At 38.7% G+C, this 22,799-nt stretch overlaps 3 protein-coding genes across 5 annotated transcripts in view; 1 reads left to right on the top strand and 2 right to left on the bottom strand.

Annotated features, from left to right (window-relative positions):
* LOC108039709 (neogenin) overlaps window positions 1-8,873 on the bottom strand; it is a 37,238-nt gene extending 28,365 nt beyond the window's left edge. For all 3 annotated transcript variants that reach the window (XM_044462024.1, XM_044462025.1, XM_044462026.1), the window contains exon 1: window positions 8,086-8,873. In XM_044462024.1, the coding sequence (XP_044317959.1) occupies window positions 8,086-8,185 (100 nt within the window). In that variant the 5' untranslated portion in view covers window positions 8,186-8,873. The remainder of the gene's footprint in view (window positions 1-8,085) is intronic.
* A 10,575-nt stretch (window positions 8,874-19,448) lies between these two features.
* LOC108041809 (zinc finger MYND domain-containing protein 11) lies at window positions 19,449-21,764 on the bottom strand. Its single transcript, XM_017119840.2, has 3 exons — window positions 21,582-21,764; window positions 20,469-21,529; window positions 19,449-20,280 (listed from the first exon to the last, which is right to left on the bottom strand). The coding sequence occupies exons 1-3, from the start codon at window positions 21,694-21,696 to the stop codon at window positions 19,624-19,626; spliced, it is 1,833 nt and encodes a 610-aa protein (XP_016975329.1). The 5' UTR covers window positions 21,697-21,764; the 3' UTR covers window positions 19,449-19,623.
* Window positions 21,765-22,158: 394 nt separating this feature from the next.
* LOC108041802 (NADH dehydrogenase [ubiquinone] 1 alpha subcomplex subunit 6) lies at window positions 22,159-22,794 on the top strand. Its single transcript, XM_017119831.2, has 3 exons — window positions 22,159-22,371; window positions 22,442-22,557; window positions 22,609-22,794. The coding sequence occupies exons 1-3, from the start codon at window positions 22,242-22,244 to the stop codon at window positions 22,735-22,737; spliced, it is 375 nt and encodes a 124-aa protein (XP_016975320.1). The 5' UTR covers window positions 22,159-22,241; the 3' UTR covers window positions 22,738-22,794.
* The last annotated feature ends 5 nt before the right edge of the window (window positions 22,795-22,799 follow it).

The following is a 22,799-nucleotide window of genomic DNA, read 5'->3' as shown; positions in this document are numbered from 1 at the left end:
ATTTTATTTTAATAGCGTCATCGGAAAAAATCTTTAATAGAAGATTATATGTACATATTTGAGATTTGGTGTTGAAAATTTTTCGATTTCACGGGGTATTAAGAAATCGCTTCTCTGGAACCCTTGCACTTTTTCCATTTATTCGTCTGGTTATTCCCTTTCAGATCTCGTCTCATCAATCACGTTTTGGCAGCTCCACATGCTTTCCATCTAGCTTCCCCAGTATTGTACTTCTCTCTCTATTCCCGTCTACGTGACTTCCGTCTTTTGGCTTGCCCATTTGTCCCGCGAGCTTCGGAATTCCCCTTCCGATTCCCTACCTCTTTTCTCTGCGGTTCCAGCTTCTTCTTCCCGTACTGGCTTGCATTTATCTACTTTGCTGTTGTCATGTCAAACACTCGGCACAAAAGTTCAAGTGCGGGTCCCTCCGCCTTTCCCCATTTCACCCGGCAATTTCACGCTTGTCAGGTCGGCGAAAAAGTTCGTCTCTTTATTTTTTTTAGCTCTACCTGGCGCCAACATCCCACAACCCGACGAAGAGTGTGAAATTTAAAAACATCAGCAAAGTGTCGCAGGCAACACAAAAGCTCATTTGTCGAACGAAAGTAAAATCGGCTTAGAGGCCAAACTATGCAGGCATGAGTGAGTTAAGTTCTAAGAACTTTATGGAACCACGCCAAGTGTCTACCCTCAGACAACTTAATTAGATAAATGCTCTCTCTGTCAGTTTTCTAATTTTCCAGTTGTAAAGTGATCCGAACGCCCACATACTTCGCCCTAACCATCGTCAACATTATCGTCATTATCTCCATCATCATTGTAGAGAATAGTGAAGAGCCCCCTCCTGTCAGCTGACATAATTTTATGCTCGACATTCAATTAGGAGTAGGTGTAGGTGCCATCATCCTCACTGGAACTACGGAACTCTGGCAAATGCAAATTGTGAGCAGACAAAAGCAATTTGTGTCATTGCCAGCAGCCATATATATACACAGTTGCGGTCAAAGTAATAGCACCGATAATTTTGATAGCTGATTGAATAATCCATTATCATGTATCCTTTAAAAGATTGAGATTTTTTTTTTATCATTCAAAACTTTAACGACATGCGACTGTTGATTGTTTTAAGTATACATTTTTAAGTTAGTTTCTATTATTAATTATTTCTATTAACAACTATGTTGTCCTCTATAATTCTCAACACAGGTTTAGATGATTAATAATGACAGGCTGGTGACTCTGCGCCAGTTAAACCAATCCTTAAATGAGATTTAGAATTTTCTAATTAATGGTTTTATGAATACATGTAACTTATGAAGAATAACATATTTTCAAATTCTTTAAACTTTATTGCTAGTAACATTATTTTGACCGCATCTGTATGTGAATGAAGAGATTCCAGCGGCAGAAAGAGAGAGAATTGCATGAGGAAGACGGACAGAGAGAACTTGTATTTTACCACCTCATTACAAGATTTGCATATTTGCATCTGCCATTGTCTGAGGCTTGAGGACAAAAGCCAAGCACAGACAATGGCTTCTCCTCAACTCAAGGATATTTTCGCACTCAGAAAACTAGACCTAAATTTAGAAAACCACTGAGAAAACAGTGTCTTAAAACATGACTTCCTGCCACAACTTTCGCGAGTCAAGTGTTTGCCACTTTTGAAGCTAAATCTTAAAAGCCCCGGATAACAACTATCTGCTGCAGTTGGTGTTTTTGGGTATTAGCCACCTCTCGCTTGTCAAGTGTTCCTACATAAAGTCGCTTACCTAATGGCCAAAGCGCTGAAATCATTGCTGGCTGGTTGCATTTCACAGGATTTTATGGCAGATGTACCCCGTTTTCCGCTTTCCGCGCGACTCGGCTCCATTGACAGCTCAATTCCACTGCCGCAGAATGTGGAAATAGAAAATGTGCGGCAGATAATTGCCATTAATCAGGCGAGTCCACACATGGACATGGCACGTCATAAGCCGCACAGCACACTACATCTAATCCAGCGTTTGCCATCGGTTCAAAGAACAAAAAAGTCCGGTCTTGGGTTCAACATCTGGGTGGGAATGCAGGAGGGGGGCTCGAGAGGTAGGGAATGGGCTTGGGCTTGGGCATCTATGATATATGCAGCACTTAGTACCTACTTAAGTTGCGCGAACGCGGACAAGGCTTCAGATAAGATCACACACAGCTGGCAAGAGCAATGGCAAAAGCGGCATGTGGCTTAAAACCATTACAGTGGAACCAAAAACATAAGATAGTTGGAATGTTTTACAATTAAACTTATCCTTGAATATTAAATTTAAGTTTGCTTTCCCGCAAAAATCCCCAACAAAAATAAATCACAATATTTTTCCAATAAATACTGAAAAGTACCCAAGGTTTCTATGAATGTGGCGAATTAAGTGTGAAATGGTGAACTCATTAAGTAAACAGCGGTAATTTGTAACCTTTATTGCTTATTTCTTTTTCTACTTCTTCATAAAAAGCTCACACTTAGTGGATACCGGGAATCTCCAGATCTCGAATCCAACCCACTGTGCCATTCTCCCCCACCAAAACTAAAACTGCAACCACACGACTTCGACAACGACGTCGACTACCGTGGCTGCAGACTCGTAAGTGGTATAAAGTACGTGCATTTTGTAGATAATAATAAAATAATAGCAACGGCTGCTCATTCAGCTGGAGTCGAGAGTCTTGGCGCTTGGATCGGATCGATTCGAATCTGATTGGATAGCATTGGATCGGAACAAAACGAAGCTGGTGACTTGGTCTTGTGGCTGTTGTAACAAATTACTTTTGGCTGGGCCCACCAACTTCCTTTCCCCGGCTCTTTGGCGATCCCGTCCAGACATTGTCGTCGCCATTGTAGCTGCTCGTTTTTCATGTTCTATTTTTCTGCGGCAATTGCAGCAAATAGATTAGCTCTATAGATAATTGCACAGAGAAAATCAGATCGGAAATGATCTGGAAAATTGTAGTTGCTTTTAGAAACAGCTTATAAAAGCTTCAGGGTCGCCTTTTTTAGGCTTAATATTCAAATATTCATTTTTTAAATAATTTAATATAAATGAAGTCAAATAAAAATTCATTTTTATTATCACAACGTGTATCTGTCTATTTCAGAGACGTAATTAATGCCCCCAATTAGCTTATCTTTATAGATAACTCTCTAATTTGTTATTTAAAGAACAAAGTATATTTCGTTTATCTTGTTGATTATTAATGCTAATTCAAAGATTTTTTTATGAGCATATAAATCGGCTCATCTTTATAACCAAACCTAACTTAAATTTCCAATTTTATTATCTAAACAATGTGATAGGTTTGGATAACAAACTTTTTATGTGAGACAAGATCAGTTAGCTTATTTTTCCAAGTGAAAAGCGGCCAGACAAAAGCAGGGGTGAATCGGAGATGGGGCAGGCGCTTTTCCGTCGCCAATCAAGCAATCGATCTACTTTAAGGCAGCCATGGCCACAGTTTATCGCCGGCCAGCGACTGCATTTTGTTGACCGATAAGTCCGAAGGGGGTTAAGCGTGAGGAGTGGCGAGTGGGGGCTAATGGAGAGGAGGGGCAGGGCAGCATGTCGAGTAACTTCCAAAGCCAAGACCAACTTCATTTGCTTGCCAACCAAAGCGAGCGACTTTTTCAATTAATGTAGCCCATGGGCACGCGAAACCTGAAACCAGAAAATGCAAAAAGAACCAGAAAAAGCGAAGATGTAGAGTGCTGGAAAAAACAATGCAAAAACTTTGTTTACTTTGCCAGCTTGTCTTATCGCTCGCTCCACTGGCCACAAAATAATTACCGAAGCCAGGTCCCCGAGTGGAGAAAATCATCCGCTAGAATTGAGTTCTTTTAGGCAGGGCGTGGCCACATCACAGATCTTGGGGCCTAGAGAGTCGGTCTCCGAGCGGGCCTGGCCAGCACTTTGGCACTTTGGCTAAATGACTGCATTTAAAAAACTGTTGCCGACTTCCGTTTCGGTCGTTTCACTCCTTTGGCATCTGCTCGAGGTGATTAAGTGCGATTCGAGGCGTGGAGGCAGATAATTTCTGATATTTTATAGCCCCGGTGTGGAGTTGGGAATGGTTAATGGGAAATGGAGGAGCCCCCTCGAAAGAGGTGTGAGATTTGCGGGCCAGGCTTGTTTTAACGGCTCTTTAAGCCACTCAGCTGAACAAGTTAAGTTGGGCAAGATCGGTTTACGAAGTGGGTTGGAACTATTTCTTCACTGGAGTCTGTAGCCATGTCCTTCGTTGTAATGCAGTCCGCCTACAAATCACCCACGCACATATGCAAATTAACCCTAATCCTTGAGGAAACGCCCCCACAAAAAGTACAGTATGCAAAATGCAAAGCGAGATACATTGTTGCCAAGATACTTTCATGGTCAGAAACATTTCCTGTCCTGCCCTGAGATCGCCTTTCTTTCTTCCTGAATCTCCCCCAAATTTTCTTCGTTTTTTAGTTGGTCGAAATCTGGATTTTGTGGTTGCGTGCATTGAACTTTTCGAACATTTTGGGTTGCAGAATCAGTTTCGGCTTGTTGTTGTTCCTGTTTTGGTGGCGGGTTCAAGAGAATTATTCATGTTGTCATGTCGAATCGGTGGAAGGCGGGAAGGTTCGAGTTCGAAGCTGCAAACGAAATTGCATTCTGCCAACGCAGCAGCAGTGGCACACAGAGAAAAAACTGTTTCACAAGTTTTTCAGTACATCTGCAATACTTACTTAAAATGTAATTGATCTAACCGTGAATAAATATTTTTAAAACAACGATAATCTCATGCTTTTCCGAATTAAAAATAAATAACATAAAAAATATCGAATAATCGAGACTTTAAAAATTTGTTAATGAATATTTCTCCCAGGCAATCTCAACTTTATGTTTAAAAATAATTTTGTACAGGGTAGTTAAAATTTAAATATATTTTCTCTCTGCAAAAGCTTTCCTGGTTGGTTTTTGGTGTCGAATACGGTTCCTCCTGCTGTTTTCCATAAAAATTCCCACAACATGAGTTTCCCAAAATATATGCAACATCTACACGTTGTTTCTGTTTTTCTGTTTGGAAGAATAAAATATAACACAAACTTTTGTTTAACCACACTTCCCCTGCAAAACTTTATTTGTGCAACTTGTAGGGACAAAGTTGTCATTGTTCGTTCAAAAAACCTTGAACAATGCAATCTTTAAAAAAAAGATATCCAAGAAAACCGAATAAGACACCGTACATCGGCCATCGATAAGTGGCACAAAAGTGAGACATTGCCAAGTCCTTTGAGCAGCTCTTAGTCATGCATACACATCTAGTACCTCAGAACCATGAACCTCGAAAGACGAACAATTTCCGCCGCTTTGTCAACACTTCAGAGTGACGCCCGAGTTTTAAATGTAATTGAGGAACTGTGCATCGGTCCGTAATTAGTCTGCATTCAACGGAGAAGAAGAAGTGACCTCATTCGAGACCTCTAAACACTCTCTCCCCGATTGTCCCTTTCTTTTTGCCGCTTTTCTCTTCGTCACATTGCGACACATCGCCCCGGGGCTATGGCCACCATATGGAAATGTTTATTTTGACAAGCGCACCCCTGAAGGAAAACGGAAAATGTGGTAAGGAATATGAAAAGGGGTGCGAAATTAGAATAACATGTCACTCATATATTGTATCACGTAATGCGGCTAAATATGCTCCTGGCCACGAGGAAAAGCCGGGAAAACCAGGGAAAAGCGACTCGCCCAGGACACTAAACAATTGCCACAGTTCCCAGGCTAAAAACAGAGAAATATGACCAGAAAAGTGAAAACAAAGAACGGTAGGAATTAAACACGAAAATGAGAGCAGGACGTGCACGTGATGTTTTTGTACACGGTACTTATAGGGTCCTCGGGTATGTTAAAATAATAAGAGTATCGAAAAAAATAAACCATGGATTGTTAATTTATTTACTAACTCACTTTTATTAGTTTTAAATGCGTTTATTTATTTGATTTTGCTCTAAATAATTTTAAAATAATTCAGAACATTCACAGTAAATTAAAATATAAGTTGAAAAGTATTTATAGGATCAGATTTTCGTGATATCTATATTTCCTACCATTAGACTTTGTCATCCATCATCATTTATAAAAATCCATTTGCAGGTATTAAATGGTCGAAAGTCCTTCTAAACTTATTGTTGTCACCATTTTTTTGTTAGCTGGTTACACCCATGTAAGTAAAGTATTTTTAATTACCGCCCACCACGTAAAGCTTGAGGTTATGTGAGGAAATGCTTTTAATTAAATCTGGCATAAAGTCCTGCGACTTATGACATGCCATGACCTAAAAATTGGTTCAAAGATTTTTCATTCCATTTGCATATGACATGCCCGACAATTTTTTACGACCAGACTTTTTGTGGTTTTGGAGCTGGCATTGATAAATTTCGGAGCTGATAAGGCGGCTCCCCTTTTCAGCACAATTTTCACTTTTAGGGGTAGCTTTTGCTCGACTCGAAGGAAAAAAAAGAGAGATTGAGCCCAGGACATTTAATTTGTTTGCATTATTTGCGCTTTTTGTGGGGAATTCCATTATCCCTCCCTCATTTCCTGCGATTGTTTATTTTCTCGAACCGAAAATTGAAATATGATAAGCCTTTAAACCACCCCAGGCTTCGTTTGAAACCAAATCAATCAGTTGTTGCTTTGTGCAGCTGCCTACCGATCTTTTATAATCTTCGTTTGGGACCATGAATTTGACCTGAAACTGTGGTTGATCCACAATCCTAATTGAATTTTGCCTGTACTGCTTATACCTGCTTTTACCTGATCCTTTAAGATCACTTGTTCCCTAGGCTTGAGCTAATGATAATGACTTCCATTTTGTCTGGCCCTGTTTCTACGGTTTCTGAATGTTTTTTCACAGGAAAACAAGGCCTCAGTTGGTGTTTGTTGTGGCTCATACAATTGTAAACATAGAGGGATTTTATTTGTAAGTTTCAAATTCTAGTTGTGCAATGTTTCGTTTATCTCAAGCGTTTCAAGCGAAACTCATTAGTAATGTTCGAAATTTCTGGCACTTATCGGCGCAGATAACCGTTTTGCAACCTTCTCATTTTGAGTTCTTATCTGCAGGTGATATGATGGGACGCAATTACGGTGAATTACCCCAAGTGATTGGCACATGTGGTTCGACCTGGGATAGTTTTTTTACGAGTGCAAAAACAGCGCGAGGTGCGAAATATGATTGCTTATCAGCTGCGGTTGACATCACCTCGCGAATATGAGTGGTTTTTGGGATCCAAATGCCTGCTTTCTGGCACGTCAACCAGACATCCAGTCGCCAAAACTTTACTAGCAGACTTACTTGTTAAATACATATGTATTTATTTTGAAGTTAATGGCTTTTCAATATATAACTAATATACCTCTAAGGTACAAGAAATTTAGTGCCATAACGAGAGGTTAGTATGAACAACTTGAGTTTTAGGAGTTAAGAGATAATTCAATTTAGTTAAAATGTTAGCAATTTGGTTGTTAAACAAAAAGGTAATTGTATTTGATTGGGATTACATAAAAATGATTTAGGACCAATTTAAAAATAATTATTTTATCTTTAAAGTTTAGTTTATAAAATTTCAATTGTATAAATATATGTATATACAATTTTTTCAATTAATTAGTAACTGTATACAGAGGACAAATAGTCTACTTTTGGATATTTTATGGGAAAAAATTTAGAAATTAAATTTTAAAGTTCCACATTATATTCCAGACGTATTTCAGAAATGATCTGATTAAGCATGCTCCTTAGCCTCAAAATCCATTAAAAGAATAACACATTATGAGAGGTCTTTTAAAACACCAATAATATTATTTAAAGTAGTTGTAACAGGTTAATTGTGTAAATATGCTGAATAAGCTTAAATTTGTTCAGGATCTTGAGAATCTCCCTAATCTTGTGGTAATTTAGGTCAGTATACTGAGATAATCTCGTAGACTTAGGAAATTGAAAAGTAAACGCTAATTCTGCAACCTTTTCAATTTATGTTTTATAAGAAAGTCTCCAATTTAGTACTTTATTTTAGATCGTATTCCTTACCTTGACTTGCGAAACTGCTCCCAATCAGCTGAAGGATCAAATAACTGCCTACAATCCAGCTCCAAGTTGTCCTCAAGTTTTTGTTTACTTTTCTGGCCATTTTCTGTTCGATTTATTTTGCTGATTGCACTGGAAACCGTCGTTTACAATCGGAGGTAATTTGAATGGCTCAGGGTTTTTAATTTTTATTTTTTTGTTTACAACATTTTGGCTTTTGTTTCCGCCAATCGCAGATTTCGCCTCCTATTCCTATCCTTTGCACCTACACATACACACGAGTAGTTACGCGACGCACACACACAAACGCACGCGACTTTGGCTCACTCCACTTTTGTTGTGTATTCTTCGACGATTATTGCTTTTGGTTTTCTTATTTTGCGCTTTTCGCATCAATCGAATTTACGTTTACGCGTTTTTGTTTTGCCGGCATTCGCCTTTTTTTGTTGTTTCAGGTCTGTTTGTTGTTGTTGCACGCCTGCAAGCGGGGCATTTTTACAACAACAACAGAAAATACTATCAACAAATTGCACACATACTCGAGTAAGTAGCGTTGTCTCGCTCTAACCTGCGCCAGGCATCGGGATTAGCAGCTGCATTTTTTTTAAATCGAATTTTCTTTTGATTTTTCTATTAAATATACGCGGTTTTATTTAATTTTCGCTTTTAACTGCATGTATTTTACTTTATTATTATCTTTTAGTAGTTTTTGCTATTGGTAAATTGTTTTTTTGACGAAATTTCGGTTGATACATGCGCGCAGCGACGTCGTCGCATCCGAAAAGTTACAACAATTGCGCGTAGTGGCTGTTTTCTAGAGTGGCCAACCTTCGTTGGCGTTAGTGCGTTCTTACTCGCGTTAGGCGGTTAATACATCTCATTTTCTGGCAACTCTGTAAATTTAAAACGCAGTAATATTTGTTTTACATTTGGCGCCCGATTTTAAAAATCATAATTCGAAAAAATGAAATTAATTGTTAGAAAGTACTTTGCGATTATTAAACTAGAATAACTGATTTAATGTCCAATACTTATTTCAATAATGTATATTTTATAAATTAATATTATAAACCGGGGGTTTATGCAAAATTTTGTTAAAAGTTTATCGTGTGCCAGCTTATTATACCCTTGCAGAGGGTATTATAACTTTGGTCTAAAGTTTGTAACGCAGTGAAGGAGACGTTTCCGACCCTATAAAGTATATATATTCTTGATCAGGATCAATAGAGGAGTCGATATAGCCATGTCCGTCTGTCCGTCTGTTTCAATACCGTTTGCGAGCTTAGTTTAAAAGCTAGCGATCTGAAACTTTCACAATCATCCTAAAACATGTGTACGCACATCAAGTTTGTAAACCGCCCCGATCGGATGTCTATATCCTATAGCTCCCATAGGAACAATCGGATATAGCTTGCAAGAATGGAAGATATTTCGCGCAGTGTAAAAGCTATTGACAAAAGTCTTTCCAAATCTTATTTTTATACCCTTGCAGAGGGTATTATAATTTTGGTCAAAAGTGTGCAACGCAGTGAAGGAGACATCTCCGACCCTATAAAGTATATATATTCTTGATCAGGATCACCTCCTGAGTTGATATAGCCATGTCCGTCTGTCCGTCTGTCCGTCTGTCTGTCCGTCTGTCTGTTTCTACGCGAACTAGTCTCTCAGTTTTAAAGATATCGAATTGAAACTTTGCACACACCCTTCTTTCCTTTGCACGCAGTATATATGTCGGAACGGCCGGGATCGGCCGACTATATCCTATAGCTGCCATATAACTGATTGATCGGAAATGCCATAACTTTGGTGTTTGTAAAGTTAGGAAGTTGGGATTTTTTATGAGTATTAAGAATGCATCATATGAATAATTTTGGAGAATATAATTTACAGAGTATTCTGCAAGGGTATATCAACTTCGGCTCCGCCCGAAGTTAGCTTTCCTTTCTTGTTTTATGCATACCTTGATCAGGGTAAAAGCGCATAGCGATCGGAAATGGGTTAAAATTTAATGATTTTTTTGATATTTCGCGCAGTATATAAGCTATTGACATGAATCATTCCAAATCGTATTTTTTTATGCATTCCTTGATCAAGGTAAAAACGCGTGCCGATCGGGCGTCTATATCCTATAGCTCCCATAGGAAAAATAGGTTGAAATCGGTCCAAATTTGATGTTTTTCAGAATATTTCGCGCAGTGTGTAAGCTATTGACATACATTTTTCCAAGTCTTATTTATTTAAGCATATCTTGATCAGGGTAAAAGCGCTTGCCGATCGGACGGTAAGATATAGATCTTCTAGTTTCCGTAGAAAAAAATGGTTAAAGGCAGCGAAAATATACCTTTTTTTTCTTTTTATACCCTTGCAGAGGGTATTATAATTTTGGTCAAAAGTGTGCAACGCAGTGAAGGAGACATCTCCGACCCTATAAAGTATATATATTCTTGATCAGGATCACCTCCTGAGTTGATATAGCCATGTCCGTCTGTCCGTCTGTCCGTCTGTCCGTCTGTCCGTCTGTCTGTCCGTCTGTCTGTCCGTCTGTCCGTCTGTCTGTTTCTACGCAAACTAGTCTCTCAGTTTTAAAGCTATCGAGTTCAAACTTTGCACACACCCTTCTTTCCTTTGCACGCAGTATATATGTCGGAACGGCCGGGATCGGCCGACTATATCCTATAGCTGCCATATAACTGATTGATCGGAAATGCCATAACTTTGGTGTTTGTTAAGTTAGGAAGTTGGGATTTTCTATGGGTTTTATATTTGGCCAATAAATCCGACCTACCAAATTTCATAAGGATCAGCCGACTATATCCTATAGCCGCCATATAACTGATTGATCGGAATAACTTTGGTGTTTGTTAAGTTAGGAAGTTGGGATTTTTTATGAGTATTAAGAATGCATCATATGAATAATTTTGGAGAATATAATTTACAGAATATTCTGCAAGGGTATATCAACTTCGGCTCCGCCCGAAGTTAGCTTTCCTTTCTTGTTTTATATGACATTTTTGCAGTATAAAAGCTATTGACATGAAACTATAAAAATCTACTTTATGTATGTACACTCATACCAAAATTAACCCTAAAACCAAGAAATTCGCTTATTTTTGACTTCAAAGGCATCGCACCTTAAATTTTAGGGTAAATTTTTCTAAAATTAAGGGCGTTCCTTTCTAAAATCTAAGGCAAAGAGCCCTAAAAACAAGAAAAACTTTTCTAAAAATAGAAAAATATTTCTTAATTGTAGGGTATTTTTCTAAAAATTAGAAAAAATGTGCCTACATTCATCATGATGTAATTTTTCATTCAGGATTATATGTACATACATATATGATTTAAGCACTTCGCTATTCATTCAGAAAAGTCACCAATTTTGTATTAGTATTGCACTAATGAACTGCCAATATCGATTTCAACTGTAATTCTGTGGGGAAGAGCGAGAGAAATTAGTACAATTATGATTTATTTCAGTTCTTACAAGTAAAATCCAATAGTATCTTATCCGAAAAAACTTTTAATTTTATTCGTCCGTCGGTGGGATTCGAACCCAGGTCTCCCGCGCGTGAGTTCAAAGACATTGAATGGAGCCACGGTTGCGCGCAAAGAGCGCATCGCAAACCAAAGACAATATGATGGGGCGTTTGCGAAGAATATTAGGTTAAAAAAGTTTTAGAACTCGTTAAGTCGCAACTGTGAAAGTCGAAATATTTAAAATAAATTTTCTAAGATGATATTTATTATTATTGACAAAAAATATTTTAATTACTTTTCCATAAAGGGTAAAACCTTTAGTCGTTCTAAGCATTACTTTTCATCTGTGATTATAACACAAGTAAAAATAGAAAAAAGAAAGATGTCGGCAGCTGAAATTGAACTTGCGGTGCTTAGATTTCTGGTCAGACGTTCTAACCCCTAGGCTACTCAGACAGGGTTAGAACAATTTTATGGTCATTTTAGAAAATGTTTCTTATGTTATAGAAAATATTTTTATATTTTGGGATTAATTTCTATTTTTTAGAAAATATTTCTATATTTAAGAAAATATTTCTATATTTAAGAAAATATTTCTATATTTAAGAAAGCGTTTCTATTTTTTAGGGTTATCGAATTTTTAAGGTTAATTTGAGAAAATTTTTCTATTTTTTAGGGTAAATAATTTTTAGGGCAGAATTTCTAATTTGAAGAAAAAATGTATAAAAATAATTACCATTTTTACTAAAATATAGAAATTCTTTCTTGGATTTAGGGTGAGTTTAGTTTATGGCGACAATTTCTACATTTGAGAAACACTTTCTTGATTTAAGAAAAGTTTTCTTGTTTTGAAAAAAATTCCTTGAAAATAGAAATCTTTTCTTGGATTTAGAAAAAATAAAGTTTTAGGGCGAATTTCTAAAATTTAGGGTTAATTTTGCTATGAGTGTATGTATACCTTATTCCTTTTGTTACTTTTTTAATGTTAGCAATTTCTGCAAGGGTATTAAAACTTCGGCTTGCCGAAGTTAGATGTCTCTATACTTTAAACGACATATTGCTAAATTTAAAAACTTAAATTGTTTAAGTGTCTTAATTTTAAAAAGCTGGGAAAGTCACAAATATATTAAGTAAATTTGTATCCTAGTGTTATAGAGAAATTTCGTATTTAATTATACTAATCAATATTTCCATTCTAATCCTTGCAATAAATAATTGTTCTAGTTTCTTTTTTCACTTTACTGATGTTTTTCCTAATTGTATTATTTTGCATTTACAAGTGAATACAAAAAAGAGCTGATTTGTTACAGAAAGGCAAAAAGCCTCAATAGGAATCTCGCGTTAGCGCTAAAGGTGAGTCCCCTCTACTATTGCAGCTCATCCAAATTATTTAGTGGCTATTTTGTATTCAAATGTATTTAATTTTTGTTTAAAATAATTAATCGGTTCCTAAAAATCGTTATGCTAAGATAATTCATCATTTTTCTCACTTTTTCAGATGCTTATGTTAAACAACCGTAGCTCGTATACCACATTGTCCTAAAAATAATATAACTAGATAGTTGTTAACAATTAATAAATGAAAGTGTCTTTATAAGAAAGGTAAACTTTTACCATCAAATTATACTACTTTAATTGCGTTCCAAACTTAATTTATATGTTTCAACTTATCCCTCCAACTTTTCTAGCTTATAATAATATTATTTTTGGAAAATTCCTTTGACAGAAAACTTTATCCACTGGCCAATGGGAAAACTCCTGTTTGAAATACATTTTTCCAGCTTTTTGATTACCACCCGCAAGCGACCGAAGCGCAGACAGGTTGCGGTTAAAAGTTGTGGCTCTAAAAAGTGCATGTGCCAAAGGAACTCTAATTTAAATACCGCCTCCGAACAACCCGCAACTTTAAAAGCTAAAAAAATGAAAATATCAGTTTACGCCTCGGAGAAATGTGAGTGCAATAAAAAATCTGTCCAAGGCCGACAATTTGTCGGATGGATGGGGGCGTGGCGTCGAAATGATAAATTTCACATTAAATGCCAGCGCTTAAATGAAAGCGTCGTAAAAATAAACGACAGGAGAAATGGAGGGGCCACGTTTTTGGGGCTGTGAGGCAGAAAAAGAAGTGAAATAAAATTCCCTCTCAGATGGACTTCATTAGCGTATCCGTATTCCCCAAAAGTGGGTCATGTTTCGAGGACTTATCAAATTACCAGGCCCAGCAATTTTACGCTGCTAATTGCAGGTTTTTAAAAAGGCACATTTCCCTGCCAAGCGAAACTGCAATTTTCAGTTTTAATTAATTCGAGTTGCCGAGTCTGCCAGTATCTGTATCCGCATCTGTGTTTGTTCTGCCAGTTTGAAGTTGATGGCGACAGACTGAGAAACTTCTGTGCGCCCACAAATCGCGGCGAGGTTCTGACTCTCATCCTGATTCCGATTCCGGTGTGCAACCCATTCAAAGCTTTTAGGTGAAGACATGAAAAGGCGCTTAAGTGAATTAAGTCTGTGTGTGGTAATATATAAATTAAAGCATGCATTTCGGACACGGAAAATGTTTAAATACATTAATGGTTTTGTGGCTCTTCAGAAAGGGATATGGCTAAAATAAAACATTTGCCCAAGCTGTAAAGTATTTTTATTCAGTTTACATATAATTTCATTAAAATTAAACGGTTTTCTTACATAAACTAATCATTTAAAAAGTGCAAACCAGTTTAAATCTCTTTTTTTATTTTATGTCGAAAATATACATCTTTGTCGTAATTCATTATGAATTCATAAAGTCTAAGCCCCCTAAATTAATTGTTTTTCTAGTTTTACAAATCTGTGTTTAACACTTTATTATGATGATTTTTAGCGAATTGTTCCTATAAAAATTAATTTATCTTTTTAATAACCATTGTGTCTTGTTTCGTTTATCTGACACCTCCAACTATTTTAAGTTTAAAGGGTATGGAAAATGCAAATATAAATTTGTTTTATTTCCTTGACACCTGAGTAGGCTAACTCTATTTTCGATTTGAAAAAATCATAATAAATGAGGGCTTACCTTAACTTAAATGGATTTCCACTCTTATTTTACAGGCGCTTCAAACCCAAACAGTTTGCTATTTCCCGGCTTAATTGGCGGCGACAGGCGGCGCAGGCAGCAAATTGAGACGGAATAGCAACAACAAAAAGATATTGCAGGCACCACAGTGACAACAACAACCACAACAAGCACAGCAACAACAAGGAAAGTTAAATTAAGTTAGCGTCTGCAGACAACAAATCTCGGTTTGTGTGTCTGTCCATATGCTCATTGCGCATAAATAAAAATCAACTTGTAAATTTAATATGTCGCTATGTTTTTCTTGTTTCCACTCCTTTTTTCTCTTTTTTTGTGGCGCTTGCCGATGATTTATGCTGATGTATTTTGAGCGCCAACGTACTAAGAAAAAATAGTACGGATTGCACAAATATAATCAATCGAAAATGCAGAAAAACAGAAAAACAAGTTGTAACTGACAGAAGGATTAAAAATCAAGTTTTCAAGAACACTTGCAATTACTGGATCTTTTTATTCAGTGTCAAAACCAATAAGAAGATAATATTAAGGATGAAAACATGTTGTAGCTTATTGTTGAAATTATTAAGGGTACATACATAAACAATATTTGATTGACAACATTAGTTTTTAAATATTCGATGATAAGTAGCATAGCAACCTCAAGCAAAGTTAAGTTTGTTTCCTTGCGAGAGAAGCTAATTGATAGGCAAAGAAAACAGCCTACAAATTTAATTGTCACACATTTAAATTAGTTGGAAATTACCCACACCATTTTCCCCGTTTCCAAATGTAATTCTCAAACCTGTGAACGAGGCAATGGACACTGAGTAATGACAATTTCAGGCCCTGGCGACAGTTTGACACTTTTTTGGACGTGGATATGGCTGTGGATGTGGATCTGGGTCTCGGTCTTGGTCGTGGTTATGGTATTGTGGTCTATGAGTTGGGGATCTGTGGAAAGGGCAGATCAACTTTTCTCAAGGAAAACAAACATTTTCTGCCGTCGCATGAAGTTGCATGTGTGGAAACGAAAGCAAAATTAGGCTGCATTTAAAGAGTGGGGGTTACCAGTGGGATAGGGGGTTTTCCCAGTGCCACATCCATATACATTTCCAGATCCAGACCAAGTGCAAGTATGATGTATGTGGGTCTGTCTCAGTTTTGAGTGCAGCGAGCAAAATAAATGAGTTTGTCAGCCGGCAGCGACATGATTTGATAATTGGTTTTAAAAGAAATTCGAAAGCTGAAGTTGCAGTTGAAGTTGTGGGGGTAAAACAGGGAATGGAAATGTCTTTGGCTTTGAGTTTTTTTTTTTGACAGGGAAATGATAAGTCAACTCCTATTAGCATGCTAATAAAAGAAAAAAATAAATTATTAGCAGGAAAAGAGCATTTATGAACATTATTATGACACATTAGTCATTAAAGACTATTGCCTATAAAAGTGACTTCTGCTTGATTGTGTAAAAAGCCACTTATGAAGAGTTTTCTAGTTAATTTGCTTAATTTGTTGTCAAACCAACTATTTAAACCTATTATTCTTTTTTATTACATTCAATTGGTAAATATAATATTATAAATATTACAATAATATTTGATTTTAAAGAAGCAACTCTTCTTATTCCTTAAATATTTTTCTTTAAATATGTAAATATGTGAATATAATAAAAAAACTATTATCATGCAAATATCTTCATTAGTTTCGGCCAATATTAACGTTGGGCTATGACCTCTCTTGAGCCACAAAACTTTTGGCCATTGACTCTTGAGTGTTGGGTTCTTCGGAATTGGCTTAAACAATAAAAGACTTAACAGGGTCGCCCAATCTGACTCACTGATGGCGGTTCAGAAGTTTGGACTTTTGGGTGGGGCTCTCACCCAGATTGCGACTCATTTTCAAAGTTTGTTGCGGTTATGTAAGAACCCCAACCCCAAATGACGCATATTCGAAAAAACGAGAAATAAAATCAGCATAATTTCTGACACTTTGTCAGTTTTGTGATGGAATTCCAGAACGGTTTAGCACAGTATCTAATTACTCGCCCCCACAAATCGAGGCCTTTTCATCTAAATTCTCAATGGTTATTATTCCGTCTCTTGGGCGCCCATAATGGACTCATTAACATGCGTTTCGCTATGGGAGCTGCTTAAATGCAATCTGGTCGTCTGCGGTTGTTTTGCTCTATATTGTGTTGCATGTTGCTGGTTGGGTGCTGCATGTTGCTCGTGGCAGCTCATTGTTGTCGTTGGGGCGTGCAGTTGCACTTGTCGCTGCCCATAAATTAAAGTTCTGGCTCCCCTTATTGTGAGAAATATTTGTCGCATGCCAAAAAATTTTACAAGCGACAGCATTTTCCACATGTTGGCGGCTGAAATTGCATTTCATGGCTTCTCTGGAGTGCTGGTTCCCCCATCGACATTTAATTCTGCGCAGCTGTTGCCGAAGGACGATGGGCGGGTGGCGCCAGGAAACGATATCCTTGGCAATGGTCAAGTTCATGTCAAGGCTAAGTACAAACAGGAGCAGCTTCACTGGAGCTTAAACTGGCAGCAGCTGGAAAATAAGAGCCAGGAAAAACTAAAGAAATACAAGACGTGTATACCAGTTTATAAGTAAAATGCTCGTTAGTGCACCAGAGGACACCTAACTAGGTGTTTTAAGAAATAAATTATGTTTCGTATAAGCGAATTTAAACTGTTTGTTAATAATTAAATAGAGTTACTCATATAACATGTTAATTTGAAAAATATATAAAACTAAAGTTAACACCATTTCATTGATTTAATTGAAATGGCGCAGTTAACAAACCTCTTTTAAAGTTAAAAGAGATTTGCAGCAATAAATAAAAGTGTAACTCAATGTAATTCTTAACTAACATATTTTGTTCTTAAATCTTTTGTAAAAACGATCTTTATTTGATAATAGTAAGGTCAAAACATACTTTAATTTCTTACATGATTTCATATAGGTATATGTGCTCCCTCGTTTGCTGTTACCATTTTTAAACTCAAATGTAAACTTTGGGAGTAATTTTGATGCTCTGAAATAAATTAACTTTGTATATTTTGTACAAAATGTTTTGCTTTTTATTACCTGTAATTAGATTTCAAGTATGCAGACAATTATTCCTTGAGCGTATTAAGTAAATAATACAAATGTAGTCCCGGAGCAACTCATCTATGTTCCCAACATCTCATCTCATCACATGTTTTTGCTTTTAGGTCTGACAGTTTTTCGCCAGGAATTAATTAAACGGATCCTGCACTTGTTGGCAATTGTAGGCAGCCAACTTTGGGCCAATAAATCCTTGCCGCCTGTCACAAAATTCCTTGGAGTCCTCCGTCTTTTGACAACCTGGAAGGTACACGATAAGGCGAAGATATCCACTTAAGCGAAGGAAAACTCCCTTCGTGACGTAGACAAATTAGTGCAGTTTAAATTAGCAGGCGACTAATTTGATTACGAGCTTGTGAAAAATGCCCCGTCTTGTCAGGGAGATTTTAATAGACAGCAGGCAATTTAAATGAAAACTCTCCTGGAGTTTGCACGTAATTAAAACACAATTCAAAATGCAAGCATACAGACGAATGTACAAAAAAGCCATGTTTATTTTCAACAAAACGAGAGAATTTTCCTAATTGCCACTGGAATTTGTCTGCTTTCCTTTGCCAAATTTTCGCTTAAATATTGACGTTTGGGTGACAGAGATTTTGATTGCAAAATGCAAAGTTTTACGTCTCAGCCACAGGCCAAAAATGTTGAATAAATATTTAGTCAGCAAACAATAGTGACTTGCTCGAAATGGGAATAGCAATGAAAGGGAGTGTTATTGATTCAGCTTCGGCTTAATTAAGTGGCAGGGTGAAATATCCCAGAAATGATTTACTATGTCGAGTGCGAAAGTGCATTAAAGCGAGCCAAAGATAAACACAAGGAAACCCTAATGACCATATATTCCGTGCACATATAGGTAAGTAATACTGGTGTGCGGCTCATCAATCATCCGCTGTGTGAAACTTTTAGCGAAAACGTTTAAACGTGACTTCCGACTTTGGGGAACAGAATACCGAAGCCCGAAACCCGTAACCCGTAACTCGAAACCCCAGACTGAGCATTAATCGTGCTGTGATGTTACTTCGCCCCTAAGTGAAATATTTATTACAGCCATGTATTTCTATCTGAGCCAGCGCAAGGTGCCAACTCTTGTGGCCGGCCAATTCCAATTCGGGACTGGCCCCCAAAATCGTCTGCTGAACCCGGCATAAATCAATTATTTTGGGATAACCGCTTAACGGTCGTTTCCCCGCCGGCCTGTATTCATAAGGCAAACCCCTCTATCGGTCCCTCGTTTCGGATGCGTTCACATGCTCGCCTGCATTCGAAAATTGCATTGAACCCTTTTAAGCGTTTCGCCAATTCGATTTGACCTTTCGGCTGAACTTTTCGCCTGTTTACAGCTTTGGACTGCGGGGTAATCACGTTTGCCACAGCATAATTGTCCATAATGGGAGCAGTTACACTGCCTTTAATATTTTAACCGAACGTATCAAGATATTTTAAGGTTTTTAACTGCATTAACATTAAACTTAAAATGCTTTTGCAGTTGAATAAATCGTATTACCTTGCAGAAACTATGTTCCGATTTGGATTTTAGGACTTATAAAGGTTGTAAATATCTAAAAAATAGTTTTGTGTCCATCAAATAATAATGCAAAACAACCTTCTTGTGTCTAAAAACTCAATCAAGATTTTGTATTATAAAAGATAAAAAGCGCCACCTATTGGGAAAAGTGCTGCCCATCGGGAGAACACCAAAGGCGCCCTTTTCAAAATGACAAAATCGATTTATACATTTATTACTTTTACAGAAATTCTTGGAATACCTTTCAATATCATAAGAACCGATACATAGGATTGTGGGAAACGAGAATTTATCACGTTGGATTGCAAATAACCCAGTTTCACCAAACGACACTAATAAATATCTTGAATTTATATTCAACATGCGACTTAATTTAGTGATTGACTTTACAAATGGCCTGGTGGCGTCTTTTGTCGCGTCGCTGGCACTCTCCGCTGCAGTAGGACGCAGTGAAGCAGCAGTCGAAGACGGCCTCCTCCAGGCAGAGGTAGCACCACTGCTTTCGCTTGACTTCATCCAGCTTCTGTTGCATGGCGGTCAGCTTTCTCTGGCACTTCAGTAGATCCTCGTGCGCCCGCAGTATTTCGGCGGTTAGTTTATCATAGGTAACGGAGTCAGGAATCGTTGCTCGAGTTGGTACCGGAGAAGGGGCATCCGGAGTGTTGGGATTAAGCCTTCGCTTCTTCGCAGTGCCCGGATTGGCCGGAGTGGACGGCCTTCCTCGCTTGCTCGTCGTCGGCGCTTCTGATGATTCCGTGCAATGCGACAGGGCTACTTGTATGAGATTCTCCGCCGTGGCGGGATCAGCATGAAAGCCGAACAGCGAGGCGGAATAGTGGGACAACATCATGTGGCACTGCAGTTCCCTCAACGCTGCGCTCAGGGCTCTCGAGCTCCGGGGTTTAATTTGCGACTGAATATCCGACTCAATAGGAGTGATGTCACGTTCCGATATGAGTGCCCGCGAATGGGAGCCACCGAAAAAACGTACATCGTATTTGATAGGCTGCCTTTTGGACACGCTCATAACCTAGGTAAGAAAAAATATTAAAAATTATATATATTAAGCTAAATCTTAGATTGAAGATGTGTATTTCAACAAGACCAATGATGCAGTTAAAGTTATTTAAAGAAGTTAAAGAAGACTAATTACAGTTACCACCCAATTTCATTTGAGTTAGCAATTCAAATCAAATGAAGGCTTTATGGGACTCCTACCTTTGCGGGCCATGGTGGCGAACCTGTTTGTTTGGCGAAAACCAACTCGTGCCTCTGGAGACATGGTTTGGCGAACCAGAGATCCGACAGACTAGCCTCGTTGGAATACCGATAGCAGTCGGGACACCGTCGGATTTCCCGGATGTCGTGGGTAACATCTCTCACCAGCCACTTGGTGGCATTGTACTCCTCGCTCTTGGGCCCAAAGAACACCGCAATATTGTGCTGAAGATCGAGCAGATGCATCAGGAACTCCGTTAAGTACGTATACTTATTCGCCTCGATGTTCCGCTCGATGTCGGCCAGCCCCAATATCTTAGATTTGAAGAGAATGCGCTTGATCAGCGCTTTGTCGCGTTCGTTCCAGTGCTTGGCCATGTACTTGGCCACATCCATGGTTATCCAGGAATGATGCTTCTCCCAGGAGTATTTTAAAAGGCAGCCTAGTTCCTGTTTATCCAGCTGCGGGGGATTGTGGAGGGCGGCAAGGGAGAGCAGCCGGCAGCGAGTGCATCGCCCCAGATCGCTGCCCTCATCGCTGTCCAAACTGGTCTGCAGTTCGTCCTTGATCCTGGCCTGCTGTCGCTGGCGGGCGCCCTTCTGCTCGCTCACGAAGAAGACATCGTCGTCCCACTCGAGACTCTCATGCTTAAGAGAATCCGGAGTTGCTAGTAAATCCTGATTGATGTTACTATTGTAATCGAGCAGGGGCTTTGGCGTGGGCGTCTGGCTCGCCTCAACGATCTGATGGTTTTCCGGCTCCTTGTCTGATTCGTTGACTGGGAATCGATAAGGCTGACCCTTGTCCGAAGGCACCGAATAGTTGGGCTTTTCAGGATCCTTGCGTTGGCAATCTTCGTGGAAAGAGCGTTCGCAGGACGAGCATTTCTGAATTACTCCTGGCAAATGGCACTCGAAACAGTAGGGATCACTTGTGGAGCTGGGCAGGCTGCTGACTTTTTGGCAGAAGGTCAGGGTCAGACGCTTGGCTCTTCCACCGAGTGCCCTCGGAAGCAGGATTCCCCGCTCCGTGGCATTCGCCACCGACAAACTGGCCGCCTCTAGACAAAGATTGATTTGTTAGTGTTCGAGTTCTGGTATCAGCCCACTTACCAGCGCTCATAAAGTTCAGCAGGGAGCGCTCCAGGATAGCAGCCGGCTGGCCACCGCCCTTCTTCAGCTTGTGCATCCAAATCCGGATGGCCAACGGCGGAAAATCGCTGGCCATTTCATCTGCGTTTTAACTAAGAGTCAATCCTTGTCCAAAGTGGAGGTGTTGCCGGACTGATTGATTGGCCAATCTGCGTTGCCAACTATAAAAAGTGTTGCCGTTTAGTATACAGTTTTAAAAATTATTTAACAAATTAAAATTATTTCAAATCGCTAGGCCTCGGCAATTTTTTGTTTTTATTTGGAAGATTAGGATTTTAGAAACAAAATAATGTATACCTACATCATTTTAATTAAAATTTTTTCGAATTAAAATTGCTGAGTTCACCATACCATTTTGTATTTATATTTTTAAATTAAAAACTAATTGTTTTTTTGTTAGACAAGTTTTAATAATTATTATTAATTTAAATTTTGAAAACGGGACTTGCATAAAACAGATGACAAACAGCCGACCAAAATTCAACTATTCAAAAGTATTGAGAATACCCTTAATAATTTATTAGGAATATTTCGGTATTGTCAGCGAGTTAAGCCCGGCCACACTGTTCTACTGGGAGCAATTTGGTCGTTCGAAAAACAGAAGAAATAAAAACAAATCAAATGGCCGGACGTGAAGCCGTGAAGCGAGCCGTGCAGCAGGTGCGCCCCATTCTGTCCGTGGATCGGGAGGAGGCCCGCAAGCGTGCCCTCAATCTGTACAAGGCCTGGTACCGCCAGATTCCCTATATCGGTGAGTGCTCCTGGTTATGTCATCAGAATCTGCATCCCGACGCCGAATAATCCACTTCGATCCCTTGCAGTCATGGACTACGACATCCCCATGTCTGTGGAACAGTGCCGGGACAAGTTGCGCGAGGAGTTCGTCAAGCATCGCAGCGTGACCGACATCCGGGTGATCGATATGCTGGTCATCAAGGTAAGACCCTCCAAAGATTCCTACAGAAGGTAACACTCGCCCTTTATGCAGGGCCAAATGGAGCTCAAGGAATCAGTGGAGATCTGGAAACAGAAGGGCCACATCATGCGCTACTGGAAGGAGTCGCAGGATCCCAAGCCAACGGACTTCCTCTCAAAATTCATCCAGGGCGTTAATTAGTTATTGAAATTGAAATAGTTTAAATACAAACTCCTTCAGAGTGTAAATCAAACTCGAGAGCA

The sequence above is a fragment of the Drosophila rhopaloa genome, unplaced genomic scaffold, assembly GCF_018152115.1.
Source record: "Drosophila rhopaloa isolate 14029-0021.01 unplaced genomic scaffold, ASM1815211v1 contig_115, whole genome shotgun sequence".
Lineage (NCBI taxonomy): Eukaryota > Metazoa > Arthropoda > Insecta > Diptera > Drosophilidae > Drosophila > Drosophila rhopaloa.
Note: the sequence above shows the minus strand (reverse complement) of the source record. Positions and strands in the feature narration are given on the sequence as shown.